We start from the raw sequence: 18,553 nt of genomic DNA on the forward strand, positions 1-18,553 counted from the left end.
AGAAATTCCCGGACTGTGACGGTTCACTGGACTGGAACCAGCATGGGGAGGAAAAGAGAGGCCTGGCATGGATCCTTTCCATTCGATGTAAGAAGTGCCATTACACCAGTCACAGTGAAAAGCTGTACGAGGAAGTCAGTCGATCAGGAAGGGGACAGAGAGCCACACAGCTTAATGTTGCCATGGCTGTCGGTCACTTGGGTACCAGCCTTACAACAGAGGGTATGTGTGGTATGCTTCTTGGCGCAAACATCAAACCAGCATCAGCCACCAACATTCATCAGACCTGCAACAAAGTACGCAAAATCATCACTAATGTGATCATAAACAGCATGAAGAAAATAAGGCAGGGCATTCAAGAGCTTAATGAGAAATGTGGACTTGCCAATACACCTATAAGGGCGGAAAGAGATGCCCGGTATAACAATGCCACCTTTAGTGCGATCGGAAAAACACAATTTCAAGCTGCCACACAAGTGACATACACCTTAAGTGAAAATGTTACCAAGAAGAAGAATGTTATGGCAGTGTTTGGTGGCAATAAACTGTGCAAGAAAGGCACCCATCTTAGAGCCAAGGGAAAGGAAGTTACCTGCCCAGGACATGAAGACTGCACTGCAACCATTCCTCCAGAGACCACCATTGGAGACGAAAAGAGATCGGCTGCGGAATGCATCAGTGAGCTGCAAAGTGATGACCGTCCACTTGTCATTTCCCATTTCACCAGTGATGGAGATAGTGCCGCTGCTTTCAGTGCATCTGAAAAGCAAGGGCATATGATTGAAAACCTCAAAGACTTGCGCCACTTCTTTGACTCTCAAAGAAAACAGACTGCTAAGGCTCTTTTCAGCAGCCACATGTTTCCTGGAAGAACAAAAGCTATGAGAGAATCCATGCGGAGAAGATTTGCCCTGGACTGAAGCTTAGATGCAGGACCGAGTACGAAAACTGCTTCAAACACTTCTCCAGTGACTTACCTTTGATGAAATGAGCCATGTCAACTCTGTCCTTTCCATCATCAGCTGCTACCAAGGACAGGGCGGAAAGTTCTGCCAACTTCATTCCTTCTCCTGTCGCAGACTGAAAAACAACAAGTGGAACTCTTCAGTGTTGCCTCGTGATTTTGAATTAAGCATGACAGAAGAAGACACATGGTTGTTAAAAGACTGTATAAATCTGACTTTGGGACATAATAATCTTAATCTAGAATTAAATATCACACTTGTACACAAAAATCTGAATCTGTGAATAGGGCATATTTAAAATCAAATCCAAAATGTATTACAAGTAGTAAAATTTTGAAAGTAGAATACATAAAGTTGTGCACTCACTCAATCGGGGTCATGGAAATTCAACATTGGAACTTTGTGAATCTGTAGGGGCACCTGTTGTAAAAGGTAGTAGAGTGGTCCATCATCTAAAACAACAGCAAAATAGGCAAAATTACTTTAAAATGAAACAAAAACTACTAATATATAAATTCCAAAGAAAATTTTACAGAATGATCTAAAAGATATCAGCTCTTCAATAAAAAGTCTAAAGACACTTATAGTAAGTCACTAACAGATCCAAAGCTAAACAGGAAGTAGCTAAGTGTGAAAGTGGGGGGGGTATTATCATGGGTAGGTGGGGGGGGTGTAGTTAGCATGTATGAAATGTTCGTTATATTATACCTGTCATGTGAATTTTGTATTGCATTTAATGAATGCTATGTTTTAATAATGTGCCCTGATTGCATGGTAATGTGTGAATGATGAGAGTGTGTAACATGTGACATGTCCTTTTATGAGGTGCTCTGCTCATGTAAATATGTTTTTTTTTCTCATTGTTTATCTATTAAAATGATTGCAAACAATTATCTTGATTTTCTTACTTGTCTGATGTACACAACAAAGAGGACTGAGACGATTGGTAGAAATGCGGGTATACAGGCGTCAAATTCCACCATTGGTGACAAGACAGCATCCCGCATTGTTTATCCGCAATTGTTGATGTTTAACAAGGGAGACAACTCCTGAAATTAGAAAAAATGCAGTTTAAATGTTTCTCTTAAGGTCTCACACAAGGAATTAATTTCACTATATGTTACTATAAAGCTTTAATTCAGTTTTAAATTAATTAACTAGTATACTCTCAGCATATAATTCATGAAAGAGAAATTATAGTTAAAGGGACTTGGACACGATTTGAGATCAAAAATTTTATTTTCATTTTTTATGTATAAAATGGTTTACTTGTGCATTTTAAATGATTGACCAAAATACTAAATGTTAAAGTCAAGTTACAAGCGAGATACAGAGGTAAGAATTGATAGTTATGTAAACAAAGCTCGAGTCTTATAGTTGTTTACAAAAAATGCAGTGTAGAATTTTACCATTTCTTAGACAAAATGACATGTAAAAAACAATTTAAACTAATTCAATATCTTCATAAATACTATCATCAACAAAATAAAGTTACATTTGATTAAAACTTACACCAATACAACACATATGTAAAAATGACAATATTCGAGCTTTGTTTACAAAACATTTAGAATTATGAACTCTGTATCTTGCTTATAACTTGATATTTGAGTTTCAAATTTTGACATGGTATTTTAAACTTCTATATTTATCAGTATAAACATTGAAAATGGGAAAACAAAATTAATAAAAATTTTAAGTCAAATCGTGTCCAAGTCCCTTTAAATGCTTCAAGAAAAAATTTAGATCAGAAAAATAACACCTTATGCGGCTTCTAAGACAGATAAATGAGAGTAAACATACCTACCCCCAAGTGCATGTGGGTTCCACATGTTGACAAACAGGCTCAGCACCATCCAGGAAGTTGCATCATGCGCATCTAAAAAAAATAGTTCCATTGAAAATTGTGTGACAATTCCACTAAAATAATAATTCTCCTAGCCACCTAGTCCAAAATCAATACTATAGGCCTAAAATAAGATGCCAAAAAAGGAAGAAAGAAAGGAAATTCTCTATATATATGGAACTATATATATTGGATTGTCTATGGTCATCTTCACTAGCCAAGGGTTTTCGGTCCAATCCGCTCCCCATATACCCTTGGTAGATTTTATTACAAAAACTCGGTGATGTGGTGGTGAGCAACTTGAGTTGCGCCCCTTGCATATGTACTTTACATTTTTTATCGAATGAAACAACGGGTTACATACACGCTACAGCATAAACACTACTTAAAAACATGTTGACTAGCGAGTTTCGGAACATAATTAATAATGCTATTAAATACAGGAATCAACATTAACGGTTGCCCAGTTGCCTGGGGCAAGTAAAAATGTCATTTTTGGAAAGTGAAATTATAAACTTACTTGTCTGATCTGGCAAGAGAAAATTCTAATAGAAATAATTAGTGAAAATAATTTAAAAAACGTAAAAATAAACTTTTACTATGCATCTTTGCATATGGAAACTCGAAAAGACCCCTGTTTTGATTTTAGATATGTCGTCCAGTATTACCGCATAATCAATTTTCAAATTTAATTCTACGTGCCCTGCTAGATCAAATAAATTATACCCTCATCTCATCATTGTGTTACATTCTTTTGATAAAACTGTACTTTTATCTTATTTGCTTACTCACAGAATTTATAAGATCTTATTTTATAATGTCTTTTTTGTTAATTAGGGGAGAAGCATCCATCAAATATTAAACAAGACATGTTACTAAAAGTTAGTAAGGTTTAATATGCCAAGAATTTTGGTCCATCGGTGTTTTATCCAGCAACTAAGCTTACGAAATGGAACGTATTTGGTTATCATATTTGTGAGTTACTCAAATAAAATTAAGGAACTTGGTGTTGTCTTCTTACTACAGTGTAATTTCGGGCTACCAATTTTTATATTCGGGCAAGTCAGAATTTCAGTTCACTTGCCCGAAAGGCAAGTGGACTGAAAAGTTAATGTCTATCCCTGAAATAGGAATGAGGATATAACCTAAAGAAAGCAAGGAATGTTTTATTTGAAGTATTTGTAGGGACCTGTACTGGGAGTGAAAAAGTCGCCAATATATGAAAGCATTCATGCTTTAAAACCAGGTATCATCTTCGTGAATATTGCGGACAAAAGAAATTTAATAAAATACAGCTCATAGAACATCTAAAAGCAATAGCCATAAGCAGGAACTCACACACTAACGGGATAAGCAACTTCCGGGCTACTTTCGCTATGTTTACTTCCCATACTATCACGCTAGCCTTGACAAGTTTGTAAATCTCCGTTCAATGCAGTTAATTATATCGTTTTTAGAGCAATCTGGTTAGACTATCGTTTGGGAGGCAATGTACTCAAGCACTTGTGTCTCAACTTGTTAAAAGCACCGAATATATTACAAAAGATCACACGTGTGTTTCTTTAAACGTTTATTGACAAGCGCCTGTTGTAAATGCTGCGATTGGATCAGCTACTCACGGCTGCAGCCAATCATAAAGCGGAGCTTGTCATCAAGATTTTGTAATGAGATCTGCCAAGGATTAATGGGGAGCAGAGTGGACCGAAAACCCTTCGCTGGCGAAGATTGTCTACCGTACAGTAAAATTCATCAACTAGACTAAGTAATCTGCTTTGACTTAAATTAATACAGAATTGCACAAAAATTTCTACATAGCTGCTTTAACAACTCATACAAACTTTAATATAGATAATGTTTCCATTTCTACCTGAACAACACACAAACTTACGGATGTTTCCTCATTGCAGCTTTCACCTCTGTCCTAGCACTGACTTGGTTCGTTGCGTCTACCATAACCAAGAAAATGGAGTTGGCTGGTCCACAAACTTCTATCATGATATCTTTGTATTCTTTATTTTTCTTTCAAATAAAATAAAGTTCAAAAGAAGCTAACATGTTCTATTCAAATCATTATCTTTACTTTGATAATGTTGAGAAGGGGAGTTCATATCCGGTCTAATCAAAATTAGATCTTTGATCCACTGCAAATAGATCGGCCGTTATACAAACATGACAAAGTAGTTGTTTAGCGATCCATTAAAAGCATGGATCAAAGATCTAATTTTAATTAGATTGGTTCATCTCCTATCAATCATATACATGTACTGAACATGTATATAATTATATAATATATGTTTTACGTCATGAAGGGTGTAAAATTGTAAAATGCCTATTTATTTTGTAGGTCATAAAAATTAAACCTTTAATTAAGGTCAGACGACACGTTCCTCAATTTTAGATAATTTTTTCCAGGAATTTGTTAATGGTTTACTACTACTTTGACAAGCTTTCTTGTGAAAAAATTAGGGTAACCTACCAGGCATTTCTGGAAAATACTAGAGTATGCAATTTCCTATATAATCTTCTTGAAAATACACTTGAATTGCTGATATAAAAATAAATACATCTACAGCAAAGCGAAATTCACTAAATTAGAACTATATCTCCCCCGAGGCGGGGCTTTGAACTCACGACCTCTAGAATCCATACGCTACTTACAGTGAGTGGCCACGGTTCTAACCACTCGACCATGTACACATATAACCAAATTGAAGTAAATTTTGATCATTTTTAAAGTAATTATGATATTAATATTTTTTATTGGAACTCTTTATTACGAGGAGATACAAAAAAGATTCTCGAGGAACGTGTCGTCTGACCTTAATGTAATGGTATAAATTATTTACTGGTAATAATATATATGTACATGATCTTTGAATTTGTATATCAATTTGAATGTAACAAAATCCAGCAATTCTCAATCAAAGTTCTTCCTACCATTCTTTCAAGCAGTTTTTTTATGGTTTCAACACCCAGACTGCTCTTCTTTGCACTCTCTATAACCTGGGCCAGCTTGGGGTTAAGTTTGGGATCAGTAGACCCACCCACTGAAATAGAAATAACACCAAATGTAACTATTTAAACAATAAAATGCCTTCTTGATTATTAATTCATTTAAAGATGGTGACATTGCAGAAAAAAATACATAACCCACATGAATCAAATTTTTCTTAGGTTGCTGAAGGTTGATGAAGGTTTCTAAAAATCAAAAAACGGGGCGTGTAGATTTCAATCTTGTCAGTTTCTACATAGCTTATATGAATCATACATGTACTTGGTGGATGTAAATATAATACAGTTAACCAACTTTAGCTCACATGGTAAACAAATTAAAATGTTAAGTTTTCCAACACACTTTTCATAAAAACAAATACTTCCAGCCAAAGAAGTAGTAAAATATTTTTATATTTATTTTGATTTTTTTCAAGGCCCAGGTCTCGATCTTGAAAACTAGTTTATCTATTAATAAACATAGGTAATCACAGATTACAAAGCTCACCGAGACGAGGCATCAACTTTATGAGGCATCACCTTTAAAACCACCTTTATCATATGATATGAAAATCATAGTTAATGATCTTGGATATTCATGGATACTGTTTTGACACAATATCGTATATCATATGTAAAAAATTGTATGATAATCCTATGTTCATTTCATACATTATTATAAGATACAATGTTTATCAATACAATAATATAAAATATGATATTGCATCCAATGATACTTACAATATATATCATTTAATACAATATAATACTGTAATAAATATTGATGCAATATGATTTTGTAACATATAATATGACATTGTATCGTGTTATACATTATTGTATTTAATCACATAATACAATATCATAATATCTAATATAAATACAATATAGCATTATTTGATACTATATCATATCACATAATACATCACAATATTGTAACATATGATATTATATTGTATAATATAGTATAATTTTGTATTGTATGATATTGTATCATATTTGATACACAATATTGTATCATATGATACAATATAATTTGATAAAACATTGTTTCATATCATATGATACAATATCATCTGATACAGTACGATATTATATAATACAATATCATTTTATACAATATCATATCATATGATACAATATCATATTATACAATATCATATTATATGATATCTTATAATATCATATAATACAATTTCATGTATTATATAACAATATATTATATAAACCAATATCATATTATACAATATTTTATCATACGATATGCTATAATTATAATATACAATATCGTATCATATGATGCAATTCATATATTGCAATATAATATGAAACAATATCATTCGATAAAATAATATATTATACAATATCATATTCTACAATATTGTATAATAATATACAATACTATACATAACAATATCATAATACAATATCATATAATAATGTACAAAAAAATTGATACAATATCATATCATATCATATAACTTTTTACAATATAATGTATGATATTACATTGTATCATATGAAACAATAGTGTATCATATCATAGAATACTATATCATAGGAATCATGTTAAATCATTTAACAACAAACACATCTATCAAGCAGGTTTGAGTGAGGTAGGAGAATTTTTAGCATCCTTGATAATGGAGATCAGGCTCTGCATCTGAAGCTACCTCTGCAATTCATTTATATTATAGTTAAATCAATTATGCAAGCTATTATCTATAAAACATGTAACCTGTTCCAAAAAACTAAACCTCATCCAGCATCCGAAACCTATGGCTCAGATTCAGCATTCAAGCCTGTCAGATGCATCAGTATCATGAGATGCATCATCCCTGCAAGTTTGGTGATGTAAGGACCAGTAATAACTAAGATATAATCATCAGAGGGCACCTGCTCTAAAAACTTTAACCAGCTCTTAAAACCTTAACCTCATCCAGCATCCGAAACCTATGGCTCAGATTCAGCATTCATGCCTGTCAGGTGCATCAGTATCGTAAGACGCACCATCCTTGCAAGTTTGGTGAAGTTAGGACCAGAAATAACTAAGATATATTTTTTAGCATCCTTGATAATGGAGATCAGGATCTGCATCTGAAGCTACCTCTGTGATTCATTTATATTATAGTTAGATCATATATGCAAGTTTGAAATAGTGCTATTACCTACATATATTAAACATGTGACCTGTTCCAAAAAAACTAAACCTCATCCAGCATCCGAAACCTATGGCTCAGATTCAGCATTCAAGCCTGTCAGGTGCATCAGTATCATAAGACACACCATCCATGTAAGTTTGGTAAAGTTAGGACCAGTAATAACTAAGATATGATCATCAGAGGGCACCTGCTCTAAAAACTTTAACCAGCTCTTAAAACCTTAACCTCATCCAGCATCCGAAACCTATGGCTCAGATTCAGCATTCAAGCCTGTCAGGTGCATCAGTATCATAAGACGCACCATCTATGCAAGTTTGGTGAAGTTGGGACCAGTAGTAACTTAGAAATGGCTATCAAAGGGCACCTGCAACAAAAACTTTAACCTGCTCGAAAAACCTAACTTCATCTAGCATCCGAAACCTTCGGCTCAGATTCAGCATTCAAGCCTGTCAGGTGCAAAAGTATCATAAGACACACCATCCATGCAAGTTTGGTGAAGTAAGGACCAGTAGTAAGTAAGATATAATCATCAGAGGGCACCTGCTCCAAAAACTTTAACCAGCTCTAAAAACCTTAACCTCATCCAGCATCCGAAACCTATGGCTCAGATTCAGCATTCAAGCCTGTCAGGTGCATCAGTATCATAAGACACACCATCTATGCAAGTTTGGTGAAGTTTGGACCAGTAGTAACTTAGAAATGGCTATCAAAGGGCACCTGCAACAAAAACGTTAACCTGCTCCAAACACCTTAACCTCCTCCAGCATCTGAAATTCATGGCCCAGATTCAGCATCCAAGTCTCTCAAGTCCATTAGTAGGTCCAGATGCATCATTCATGCAAGTTTGGTGAAGATAGGACAAGTAATAAGTTAGATACAGGACCTGCAACAAAAACTTTAACCAGGTCCGGACGCCGACGCCGACGCCGACGCCGACGCCGAGGGTATAGCATAAGCTCCCCCCGACTTCGTCTCGGTGAGCTAAAAATCGATGAATAAACTCATTAAAATCAAAAGGTGCATATCATATATATACAGTGTGTGAATTATTTTTTTTTGGGGGGGGGGCTGTAAATGGGTTGATGGATTTTTTTTTAAGAGTGTCGGACACCTATCTCAGCAGAGATTTTTTTAAGAATATAAATTAAAAGTTTTTAAAATTACTAGTATGTGAAGTTTCAATATACGATACAATCCAGGAAGCTCTGTCTACTTACTTTTTACAGCTGACTGTGCTAGCTTGACATACTGTCCCATCAGTGCTGACTTTTTACTGTCCTGCGCCTCTTTTCGATGTTTGATGTTAGAGAATTTACTGTGCCCTGCCATATGTCTGTTAGTTTGCCAGTAAACAACAGGCAACATTTGGAACAGAGTCCTCTCAGCTACAATATCTGTCTTTGTGCTCCATCTAGCTGGCATTGATGACTTTTTGCTCACATAATTTTGAAAGAGGCGTGTGTGACACAGGCTGATTCTGGGGCAACTCACAGTCTGTGTTTTGTGTAAAACACGAGGTAAGGTTCTCAATGTTAATTCCATTTTCAAAATATCACAGTCACTATCTGCAAAATCAATAGACATGTTGAAAAAATTCTATAAGAAAAAAGAAATGAGGTTAATAAATTTAATTTATCAAGCTTTTGGTAAAGTTAGAATTCAGAAATAAAAATTTGATATTTAATTTAGAGATAATGGAAAATCTTGAACAACACAGACATATGTCAATAAAAACAATTTTACAATTAATAGCCCAAATGGGATAATAGGATATAAATTTAAAGTGCAAAAATTAATTTTTTTTGGATTAGGTAATTTTTTACATGCAACACCTTTGGGTAGCAAGTTTTCCAGAAAGCATATAGTTTGCAAAATTGACCCTCAAGAAGTTTTGGATATACTGAGGGAACAATCTGTGTAATAGAACGGTTACAGAAAAAGTTGTTAATCATAAGTTGTTCCATTTCATGTACATGTATTCATATGCGGATTTACCATATTTTTAGCTAATTTCAAATTTTTAGCACTTAAAATTCGTATCCCATTGAAGATAATATCTCCCAAACGACAATAATATTCCATTTAGGCGACTGGTCCCAACCTGTTTACATAATTCTTCAGATATTGTACTGTTGTACCTCAACTTGATCTTGAGAGTGATGAGACAGGGTATATTCAACAAGATAGAAGCGTCTTTTTCTTTTGTCAGGGAGATGAGTTTGGAAATAAATCTTTAAAAATAGTACCTTCTAGTCAGCAAACAATTTTTTTTCCTCCAAAGTAACTTTGTACCGAATATGTTATTTAGAGGAAATTCGAACTAAACACGTTTCGTAATGTTTACGAAGAAAACAATGGTTAGAACTTTATCATTAAAAGTCTAGATTAAGCATCATCAACTGGTTTGTAAAATGCATACCTGTCAATATTCACTCCTTAGTTATCTACATTTGGGCTCTGTCTAAACGACCATAACGGCTAACTGGCCTTGGTCGGGCAAACAAATTTACTCTTTTTAAAAGAAGGTAATTTTAGTACATTATTCATAAAATTTAAACCGTAAGCGATACGGTATAATTCCGGATTAGAGAATTAAAAAAATTGTGACATAAAAGATTTCAAATATAACTGAATAGTTTTTGTATGCCTCTCTTTATATTTTTTCTAAACAGAAAACAAACATTCAGAGAGAGAGAGAGAGAGAGAGAGAGAGAGAGAGAGAGAGAGAGAGAGAGAGAGAGAGAGAGAACTTTGACTAATCACATAAACAAATTTTGCACCTCAATTAAACTGTTATACAAGAAGGTGAAATACCCGAAGAGTTTTATTGATTTAGCTCCTTACATTTCCATGACAGAATTTCTTTTTGATAATTGTTATGGTTTTATCGTTAGTTAATAAATAAGACATAACCTGCTATTGAAACTGCTTTTTTATAGTTTTAGGATTTTCAGAGTCTCGTGATATCTAACATTACAAAACTGCATGTTTCTTTAAATCTGCTGAGGAGGAAAGTTCACTGACATAAAATAATAAGTGAATTGATCGGGGGGGGGGGGGGGGGGGTGATGTGTCCAAACCTCAATGGAGAAATCAAACATGGTATTAAAAAATAGACATAAGCCTCGTCACCCCCCCCCCACCGCTTCTTCCTTTACCCCCTTTCAACTCCCAATGAAAATACAATGTACTAGTATATCACTTTCTCTTGAAGTGAAATTTGTAGAATACTGTGTCACATGATCAATGTATGAGACGCTGTAAACAATTGTTGGATCCTAATAGATCCAATATCAGTTAGACATAATTCGTCATGTTATCTATAAGACAATCACCTCCGTGTAGACCCCCCCCCCCAATCCCCCCCACACATTCCCTCCATGCGGACGAAATCACAGGGACCGAGCCCGTTTTAACATTAATTTCAATGTAACCATATGATAAATGAAGAAAATTTATGGTTACATTGAAATTAATGTTAAAACAGACTTGGCCCCTGTGGATAAAATGCCTAATTTTGATGAATCATTTGCCGCCACCATGTTAATGTACAAACAAAAACAATTAATTAATCTATTAGGGTTAGGGTTAGGGTTAGGGTTAGACAATCTATACATGATTTGTTGTAATCTTAAATTTACATGTATTGTACTGTGTGCATTCTACTATTACAATAGTATATCATATATCATAAGTAAATATCAAATTAGTTATGTATGTGTGAACATTTCCTTTAGTCGTACAATAACTCAAAATGTGTGATGAAGTTTTTATTTGAGCTCATGACGCATGACTAGGCTAAGTGTATTCAAATGAAATTGAACATCGCAGATTTTCAATGCAATCATAATAATATACACTGAATGTAAATATTTATTAATACATAGTATGAAATACACGTGTTCTGCACCCCTGATATGAACAAAGTTTACTTTACTTACAACAAATCACCAAATTCATGGAAATAGTCTTGCTTAATCTATATCACCCAGTTTGGTGTCTATCTGAGAAATTTTATTTTCTTTACATTGCCTTTCAATTGTTCTGATACAAACAGATTGTCATTATTGTCCACACATAAACCACACGGATACTCCAGATCACAGTTATCAATGTAACGGAGAAACTGTCCATCCTGATTCAGAATGTGAATACAATGGTTGCCATGATCTGCTGTCAGGATATGACTCTGACTGTCTGTTGTGATACCAAAGGGTTTAAATGGTTCCTTTTTGGTAACTGAGGGATGACCGATGTATCTCCATCTGAGTTTCCCGTTCTGATTAACCACAACAACTGCTCTAGCCGCATAGTCAGCTACACAGATGTCATGGTTTCTGTTCTCAGTGATGTGTTTAGCATTTATATTCCCTGAGTACAGAGGTTTACCTTTATCATCAAACTGAATTGTTTGTTTCGCTGTAGATCCTGAGTAACGGACAACTTTGGATTGAGTTTCAGCACCACTGAACATGGTAACCAGGAGATCACCAGTAGAGGTGACACACAGGTTACAAGGCACCCATCCCCGTAATCTGATCAACTCTTCTGCCTTTCCATTTTTTACTTTATTCACTGTCCTTGATTTCCCGTCACAGAAAAGTAAATTACCATCACTGTCTACAGCTATATCATTGGGTCGTTGTTTTGATTTGTTGCTAACTGTGTGAAGCAATTCACCTTTAATGTTAAAGCATTTGATATCCTTCGTCGATCCACTTGTCCAAACACAATCTTCATTTAGATAGGTAACATTGTAAACTTGTTTATACCCTGTCTGTATTGTGGCAACAAGTTCCGGTTCATCCAGTAGTTCTCTCACTGAAGTGTTGGGTTGGTTTAGTGACAAGACATTCTGTTCTGTAGCAGTAGACAAAGGAGTGATCTGCCCAAACAAATTATACAACTTTTCATGGTCTAATGGTTTTGGAATGAATGTTGGAAGTGTAATCTTTACTTTGGGTGGCAGCTTGCTGAACTCTCTGATCTTAGAGCTGTATTCAATGGTAGGAGATGCTTCAGTGGATTTCTTGAGTTCTTCTATGGCTAGTAATGTTTGTTTTATGAGAGCCTGTGTCTGTTTAATTTCATCCAAGTGTTTCTGTAAAATGTCTCTGTGTTTTACTTTTATCTCTCTGATTTCAGTTTTCATTCTATTGATAACGATGTCGATTTCTCTGTGCCATTGCTCTCCTTGTTTGGACATTGCTGTCGTAAGTTTCTCATATCCTCCATCCAGGTTTGCAAGCTGATTTTCCAAGTCGAGTGCAATTTCTTCATATGTAGGAGAAATAAGGTTTTCTAACTTATTTGCCTCGTCCGCAATAGCATTTTTCTTTGTCGTGTAAACTTCGGAAACTTCTACAAAAATATGTCCTCTGTGTTTTTCTGATGCAGTACAAGAAGAACAAACAAATATGTCGTTGCAATTCTTGCACTGCCAGTCACAATTTTTGTGTGAATGTGTCGCACATTTTGGGTAAATCAGAGTTGATCTTCGCTCCTGGAAAGGGACTATTTTATGTTTGTCATATCCATCTGAGATGTGATCAGCTATACAAAGCTTGCAGAGGTTGACATGACAAAAGTCACAGTAGCTGTGTACTATGGCGGTCTCACACAGGTCACATCGGTGCACATCCTGGGCACTAGAACGAGGATCCATCGCTTTTCTAAAAATTTCATGAAAAAATTAAATATACTGTTTGTCTTAAATTCAAAAGAAAATGTAAATTTCATTGTTAATATATTAAGAGCCAACGTGAAAACCGTATGTTGCAGCCCTGCTTTTATCAAGGGTTTAACGTTACAATAACCAAATAGAATAAACTTGCATTAGGCTTATTGATACTGTAAGCATTTTGCATAAAATATATTTGTTGAAGGTCAACTCATACAAAAAATTAAAACGAAAGTACATATAGTTGAGAGATATTAATTCAAAACAACCAACTTTACATATGTATAGGTATCTCAATTTTCGTCTCTAATAAATAAAGTCAATTATAAGCGGCACAAACCTTGTTTAAAATAAATCAATTTACATATTCGTCGAATCAGACATAAAAAATGCAGACATGTACACGAAACGTGAACATGGCTGAGCTTGCTTGTATGGAACGTGGTCACCTGACATCAAGAATGGAAAACAATATTAGAGTTATTCCCCGTGTATCATAATTCTGTCTCACCCCCCCCCTTTTTTTACTGAACAGTTACGATGACTTAATTTCAAATGAAGTACATGTAGTAGTTTTGACATATATTGTAGACAGTATACAATTCAAAATAAACCAATGCAGCGTTTTATGCATGGATCTCATTATGTTTCTAGTATGAAATCTTATAGCACCTACAATTAAGCGGCCCATTTTTTTTTTACGACGCCTTGTAGTCTAACACATCTTACATTCTTTAGATAATACAGTGTATATGTCGGATATTTTGTACGTGCTGCCATGTTATACTAATTTTATTTTTTTTTACTTCATTAACCTACTTGTATCTGAACAAAGGAGAACACGTGCCTAATTGCGCATGAGTATTCTATTGCTTTAAAAATAAAAGGCGACGCAGCACAGTTAATTAAGGCTGTCAATAAACTCCGTTCAGACAAAAAGTACGGGAAATGTGCATTATGACATCACAGTAGTGAAAGTACTTATTAATCTATTTATTAGTAAAATTAACTTATACTAATCTTTTGATTAAAAACAACAAATGCTATTTCTTACAATTTTGATAAAAGTATAAATGAATATTTTGTTTAAAATTATTATTAGTAGAATGCTACCTATATAGTCTTATTTTCATTTTGTTAAAATAATGCATCGTATAAAGAAGCCACCTCGGTTTTGTATAAAATATCGTATATCTAAAATCTGAGTACCTAAACAAATCACTTAATTGCAAGGGCATACACTTACCTGATCCCGACAAACTTTTACATGTGAATTTGAAATATGCTATGTAACTTAAAAACTTCTACGATCCTCGTAAAATCTTACAAATTAATTATTTTTTAATGAAATTAACCCTGTAACCTTCAAAATTATTCAACATATGCATTATAGATTACGGTTTCTACTAACAAATATTCTTATCTTAAAAAGTTCGCACCGTTTTTCAAAATCTACGATATAACATCAAGTTATTTCATAATTCAGTTGTGAATTTTGACATGATTATGCCCTTGCAATATTGAATTTTTTTAATGACCTCAAAACCGCAAATACATCTGCTTGTACCATGCGACTGCCATATCACGTGACCACTATGAACATAAAATATTGTACTGTTATATATATATTTTAGAAATATATTGCATTTGAGTGACTGTTATTGATTTTAAAAAGGACATGCCAGTTTAACTAAAGTATACGTGTTTTCATCACAAAAATTTGCCCATATTTTTATTGACCGCCTTAACTGTACTGCGGATTAATTATATGTAAACATTACACACATGCATAAATGATGTAAATAAAAGTCCTGTAAACAAGATATCGTTTTATCATGGATCGAAAAATTCCATGAAGGTTCATAGATGAAAAATAAACCATGACTTCCGATCTTTCTATTTGCCAGCTTACTAGCTGAAGGCTGTATAAGCATACTGTGATAAAATTAAGGGGATTCTTATAAAAATGAACAACTGACATGGAGGTGGAATCCGATTTTTGAAAAAAAACAAAAACGAAGATGCAGGAAGAGCTGTGGAGAACATGGGGGAATATCGATCTGCTCACTGATCGAAAGCTGTTCCAAGTACATACAAGACAAATTATGAAGTTTTGAGATGTTCATAGTTTTATCTTCTGTTATACGATATAAAATATCAAACAATATATATATATATATATATATATATATATATATATATATATATATATATATATATATATATATATATATATATATATATATATATACATTTATAAAATTATCAAAAATAAATTAAATCAAATCAAAAATGATCATTTTTCATTATTTTCATTACTATTTGAAATCGGAGTGTCTCTTATTCAAGAATGACAATTCATACCATCAAAAAGATGTGAAATGTGTTTAAGATATCACATTCTTGAATGATTGTTCAGATTACATGGCTCAGATAATGCTTCTTTATATAGGAAGTTGACATTCCAAAATTCTCTAAAACAGTGGTTTAGCCTGGACAAAATTGCACAAACAGAAGATTGAATGATAGATTTATTCAAAAATTCTTAAAATTTTTTCATTTATAAATTCAGAACACAGAGCTATGCATATAATAGTATTTTTGTCAAATTATGTAATTTATGAAATAATTACCTAAATTAAGATCTACATACAGTGCATGTGTTCCATGATACTTACATTTATGTTCAATTTTCAGCATTGTCTACAAAAAATAAAAGCTCGGCAAAACGAAACCCCAGCTGTAAAGATTAATGCAGGTATATGCAACTTGGTGGTGTAAAAATATTGATTTTAATTCTAAGTTTTCATAAATATTTTCATAAATCTGGCTCTCACGCTATATAGAATATATTTTTTTTAAAAATAGGTATGTATGAATTGGTCGAATTCCTATTACTATTTAGAGTTTAAGAACATGTATATTGGCGTGCTTGTAAAACATATAATACAATGTACATGTACTATATTTTTTTTTTTTAAAGTTACCCATATTGAACTGATCATATTAGCACACGATATTGAACATTTCTTATATTCTATTGTATCAACACGAGAGACTATGGTTTTGTTGTCTTTTTAAAAAAATTAGATGTTTTCCCTGGTGGTTCATGGATGGACGGAAGATTACATCATAACTTGGAAAATCCCTTCCGCATAAAACATGTATTAATGTGCATAATTGTATTCGAAAAGCATACCAGTTTAAATGACGTTGAAAGCAGACCCCATTTACTGCTGATTATGACTTTTAAAACGTAATGTTTAATGTGTTGTACAAATTAATACATTTTTGGGGGGAATACCAACCAAACAATCGTGGAAATCTTCTTTACATAAAGATGTGAAGTTTGGTCCCCTCTATAGCCATTTTGTATTGCTCAAACTTCACCAAGAGGGTGTCTCTTCGTAAAAGCAGTAGATCTGTAGCTCCCTGGTTGAAAAAATTCGGAAAGACAAACTGATTTGTCTATCCGATTTTTTTCAACCGAAGAGCTAGTATACAGATCTGCAGCTATTTTCGTAACAAATGAACAATGCCCTTGAACCAAGGTCATATCACATCTCTGGGTAAATCCTAGCCAGGAGCATATTTGTTCTCTACTTGGCTCAAACAGTCAAATAATACTCACATCACCTAAAGGATTTGAAGTTTCTATAGCCAGAGGTCAAGGTCACTTGGTCAGAGGTTAAGGTCGTATGAATTCTCCATGCAAAATATTTGTCCAAGAATATTTTCTCTTCCTTTTGTGCAACTCATTCTTCATCTACATTGTTAACATGAAGAGTGTAGTGACCTTGAGTTGTTTCTAATGTCAAGGTCGAAACTACATTTTTTCTCTTTTCCTTTGCCTCTGTTTGGTCATACATGTACCCACCCCTTCCCCGGTCAAAATGAGCATAAATGAAGGATGTGCAAAACTCATGGACTTTGTTCTAGAGTGGTAGTCATGGAATGGCATGATAGCAATCCTTGCCCCAAACCAAACTATCTCCCCCTTTTACACTATCTGACTCGCACTTAACCTTTTGAGGTGTTCACCCCCCTATTTAGTTACAACTCCATCTCGACATCATCAAATCATCTATCTTGTTTTAATTTCCCCCCCCTTAGTTATAGGTTGTTTGTTGCCCTTATTTTTCACGTTATACATGCAGAATACAGAGATATGTAACAGTTCTGTTTTCTTACAGATTTCAAATCGGTTGTAAAAAAACAAAACACCAGTATCATTTGTAAGTTGAATTTATTAAGGCACACTTGGCTGGTTACCAGCCCTCGCTTCCCCAGTCATACACCACCAGTTTTATCTTTATATATAATACACATATGTATATACCACATTATGAAAAAAAAAGAATTACAAAAAATCTTTACAGACTTGCAATTCTGACAAGTTTATACAAGTGTGCACATATTTATTGCATTTCTATCCTTTTTTGATGTGCACCAGAATTGATACATACATAAACATCTAAATGACCCCTCCCCCTTTTTGCCATTGAAAAAAATAAAATAAATAGATGGTTTTACATTTATATAATACAGTCAATGCATTTTTTTCAATTCTGACAATTATATTGATGCATCTGATTAGATACATGTATATACTTGAAATATATGGTATATACCATAAAAGACAATATAAAAGAAAACAAGCAGATTTAATTATACATTTTCAGTTAATATTGTATTCTTTTATGAAACATCAACAAGACTTGAGAGCTAAAAATATCAAATATTCTAGTCTTAGTTAATATACTGAAAAGTAAAGAATACTGAAACATCATTATGTAGATATACACAATTATTTTTAAAAAAAATTAGAAAGAGAGAAAAAAAGAATACAGTTTTAATCAATACTTATTCAAAAATCAACATGTAAATTTGAAGGATAATACATGAGATT

The 18,553-nt window shown here is 33.6% G+C and overlaps 2 protein-coding genes across 2 annotated transcripts in view; both read right to left on the reverse strand.

The window, feature by feature from the left end:
• The window catches only part of LOC136272166 (probable transcriptional regulatory protein HY04AAS1_0501), a 62,934-nt gene extending 52,450 nt beyond the window's left edge, over positions 1 to 10,484 (reverse strand). The window contains exons 1-4 of the mRNA XM_066073302.1: positions 10,384 to 10,484; positions 9,182 to 9,529; positions 5,749 to 5,858; positions 4,700 to 4,830 (exon numbers count right to left, since the gene is read on the reverse strand). Of these exons, the coding sequence (XP_065929374.1) occupies positions 4,700 to 4,830; positions 5,749 to 5,858; positions 9,182 to 9,506 (566 nt within the window). The 5' untranslated portion in view covers positions 9,507 to 9,529; positions 10,384 to 10,484. The remainder of the gene's footprint in view (positions 1 to 4,699; positions 4,831 to 5,748; positions 5,859 to 9,181; positions 9,530 to 10,383) is intronic.
• A 1,340-nt stretch (positions 10,485 to 11,824) lies between these two features.
• LOC136272329 (uncharacterized) lies at positions 11,825 to 14,099 on the reverse strand. The gene is made up of 2 exons (XM_066073755.1): positions 13,985 to 14,099; positions 11,825 to 13,636 (listed from the first exon to the last, which is right to left on the reverse strand). Exon 2 carries the CDS (start codon positions 13,627 to 13,629, stop codon positions 11,965 to 11,967), a length of 1,665 nt encoding a protein of 554 aa, XP_065929827.1. The 5' UTR covers positions 13,630 to 13,636; positions 13,985 to 14,099; the 3' UTR covers positions 11,825 to 11,964.
• Between the last annotated feature and the right edge of the window lie 4,454 nt (positions 14,100 to 18,553).

This window comes from Magallana gigas, chromosome 10 (assembly GCF_963853765.1).
Source record: "Magallana gigas chromosome 10, xbMagGiga1.1, whole genome shotgun sequence".
Lineage (NCBI taxonomy): Eukaryota > Metazoa > Mollusca > Bivalvia > Ostreida > Ostreidae > Magallana > Magallana gigas.

Coding starts and splice junctions, on each gene's coding strand:
- LOC136272329 (XM_066073755.1), bottom strand. CDS start 13,629: ATGGATCCTCGTTCTAGTGCCCAGGATGTGCACCGATGTGACCTGTGT.